General features: G+C 52.9%; 1 protein-coding gene across 1 annotated transcript; it reads right to left on the bottom strand.

Annotated features, from left to right (window-relative positions):
* Positions 1-539: 539 nt before the first annotated feature.
* Positions 540-960, bottom strand: Hrct1 (histidine rich carboxyl terminus 1). The gene has a single exon (XM_028784238.1). The coding sequence runs from the start codon at positions 882-884 to the stop codon at positions 570-572; it is 315 nt and encodes a 104-aa protein (XP_028640071.1). The 5' UTR covers positions 885-960; the 3' UTR covers positions 540-569.
* Between the last annotated feature and the right edge of the window lie 1,863 nt (positions 961-2,823).

Genomic DNA, 2,823 nt, shown 5'->3' with positions numbered 1-2,823 from the left:
ATGAATTCTTCCTCAGAGCTTTGGCAGGGACCACCTACTTCTCCCTGTTCCAGACCCAGGTTCATCTTCTCCTTCCAGAAGAGTTCCCAGGGCCCCACGACGCAGCCCTCATGGCTTTCTCCCTCCCACTGTGCTACAGTCAAAAACCAGTTCACAAAAAAAGCTTTCTGGTGGCTTTTATTTCTTACGGCTAAGCAGCAATGAATGCCCCATACCACAGTCTGCTTCTGGAATTGCATCACAGGGCCTCCCCAATCAGAAAAACACTCCATATCCACTGGGCTCTGGTTCTGCCAGACACCCTTGTTACTTCCAGGGTCATCAGGAATTGCAGTCACAAGGTAGGAAGTCCAGCCAGCCCTGCTCCAAGCTCAAGCCCCACATTGTGCAGAGGGCTACCCAGGTGGCTCACAGGTCTCTGCTGCACATAGGGAGAGGGCCACATATACAAATGAAACCCAAGCAGGACCAGGGTTCCAGTACCCTTATTCATCGCAGAGACACATCCTGTTCTATGAAAACATCAGGGTGCACTCATTTTGCTGCTGGATGGAGGGGAGGGCCAGGCCTCAGTGGCGGGCTCCGTGAGCGTGGTGATGGCGGTGGTGCTGGTGGAGACGATGGGGAGAATGGCGGTGCTGGCGGTGCTGATGGTGAACACCTCCGCGGCCACCGTGATGGTGATGGCGAATGACTCCTGGGAGACCCAGGCGCCGGCCATGGAAGAGCCGAGGCCGGGCTTGTCGAACTCGGTTTCTCTCCACATCATGCTCCTGTGATCTGTGGAAAAGACAGAGGGCCAGCAGCCACAACAGCAGCAAAAAAGCCAGCGCAGTGCCGGCAATCCAGTACACAAGGGTTGTGTTCTCCAGAAGGCCTAACATCTGGAAGCAGAGGATGTCCACGCTTCACTCAGTGGCTCCCTTCAGCAGCCTCTGCTCAGGCCTCACAGTCACTGAAGTCAAGGGTGTTGTGGCTCCTGCAGACTGGACAACAGCCAGGGAATGTGGGAGAGGCCTGTTTGGACAGGCTTCTCACAGCCAGAAGGGGTGGGGAAGGGATGGCCACGAAGAGAGAGTGGGTGGAGACCAAGCAGCTATGGGACTGGCTTGCTTGAGGGGAAGGCCTGAATCAGGGATAAGAGGTCAATATCCCATCTATTCCTGCCTCCTGGAAGACGGAGGGCTCTCCTCTGGGCTTCAAGTTTTTTTCTCCACTGTCTGGAGATTAAAAGTGTAGGCTTTGGACACACACAATTCCCTAGCTCTGTGACTGCAGCCTGCAATATCCTCCACAGCTGAGAGTCAGTGAGTCAGCCCAAATTCTGTGAATGTCAGTCAGGGATGTATGGAGCCTGGTAAGAGCCACAGCAGTTAATTATCCAGGGATGCTTCCCCTGCTGGGTCTAGGAAGCCAGAAGGCTGGATGTCAGTCTTGGGTCAACAGGAAACAGAAAGGAAGCCACTTGAGGTAACACAGGCCAGCCCCTTGTCTCTCAGGTCAACAGTCTCCGTGGATGGCCCTCTTTGCCCTCTCATCTGCCCTGCCACAAAGCTCAGGTCATTCCTGCCTGACTGGGGACTTGTTTAGTGATCAGAATGTGCAGTCTTCAACTCTTTTGTTACTGGTTCTGAATCCTCTATCCTCTAGTCACCAAGGATAAGGCTGGGACTCAGGGTGTCCCTAGCATCTCTGTTGTCTGCAAGCTGACTGGGCTTTCATGTGCAACGGGGCTCCTCAAAGCCCCAGCTCTGTGTCCAGGGCCCTTGGGGATCCTTTAGCTCATTCCTCAACGCTCCTTCTAGAGAGGGCTCACCCCCTAAACCTCAGACTGGCTCACAGCTCTGAAGTAGTTTCACTCTGTAAAGTTGGGCAAGGCCCTTCCTCAAGCCCACTGTGTCCTCTCTGAAGATCCCACAGAAGAAGTAAACTCCAGGTTCACTCCCCTGCTCCAATCCCAATCACAGCTGCTTTCTCTGACATCTTTACTGAAAAGCTGCAGCAGTCCACAGGTCTAAACATCACCTTTGACCAAGCTGAGCTCAGGGGAGGCTGGTCTCCAGAGTTTCCTGGCCCTGCAGAAAAGTCACTTGAATTTTTAATGAGGCTTGCATATAGAACTCCTCCTGCAGATTTCTGGGACTCTGGAGCCAGCTGCCTTCCCTAGAGGCACATGGAAGAAAAAGCCCATTGGGAGCTGGGAGAGAGGAGAGGAGGGAGAGGGGAAGGGGGGCGGGGAAGGCATGAAGAAGAGAGAATTAGACAGATAACTTTCCTCTACGGGACTTCTCCAAGGAGATGCTCACCCCACACAAACTGGGGACTCCTCTGCAAGGTGCAGATTTGAAGACCTTCAGCCATTCCTAAGGACCCCTGGGAATCATTCTGCCTCAGCCCACATCAGGGAAACTGAGGGCAAAGAAGGGAAGAAACTTGCCTGAGTGTCTCACCTCTGTGGGTTAGTGTATACTACAAGCAATCTCCAGCCCTTTGGCTGGGGTGGGAAGGGCTGTCCAGGGTTGAGAATGCTCCCTGCTGCTGGGACCTTCCAGAGACAGTGGAAGATGATTTACAATGAGGGGGGCAAGATTGAGGACCAGGGATGAAGAGATAACCATCTGCACACAGTACACACTTATTTTATGAGGTATAGATTTTCTCCCCATTTGGATAAAAGACAGGACCTTAAAGTGGCCATCTTATTAGCTGCTTTGAGTACTTAGAGGTGACAGGCTGCAGTCTCCAGGGCCTTAGAAGTAACTACTTATGTACCCTGTGAGATACTGTCTTCCTACTCTTAATCCTGTGACTACTTCCCTGATC

The sequence above is a fragment of the Grammomys surdaster genome, unplaced genomic scaffold (genome assembly GCF_004785775.1).
Source record: "Grammomys surdaster isolate TR1022 unplaced genomic scaffold, NIH_TR_1.0 118328, whole genome shotgun sequence".
Classification (NCBI taxonomy): domain Eukaryota; kingdom Metazoa; phylum Chordata; class Mammalia; order Rodentia; family Muridae; genus Grammomys; species Grammomys surdaster.
The sequence above is the reverse complement of the archived record's forward strand: the minus strand, read 5'-3'. Positions and strand labels throughout refer to the sequence as shown.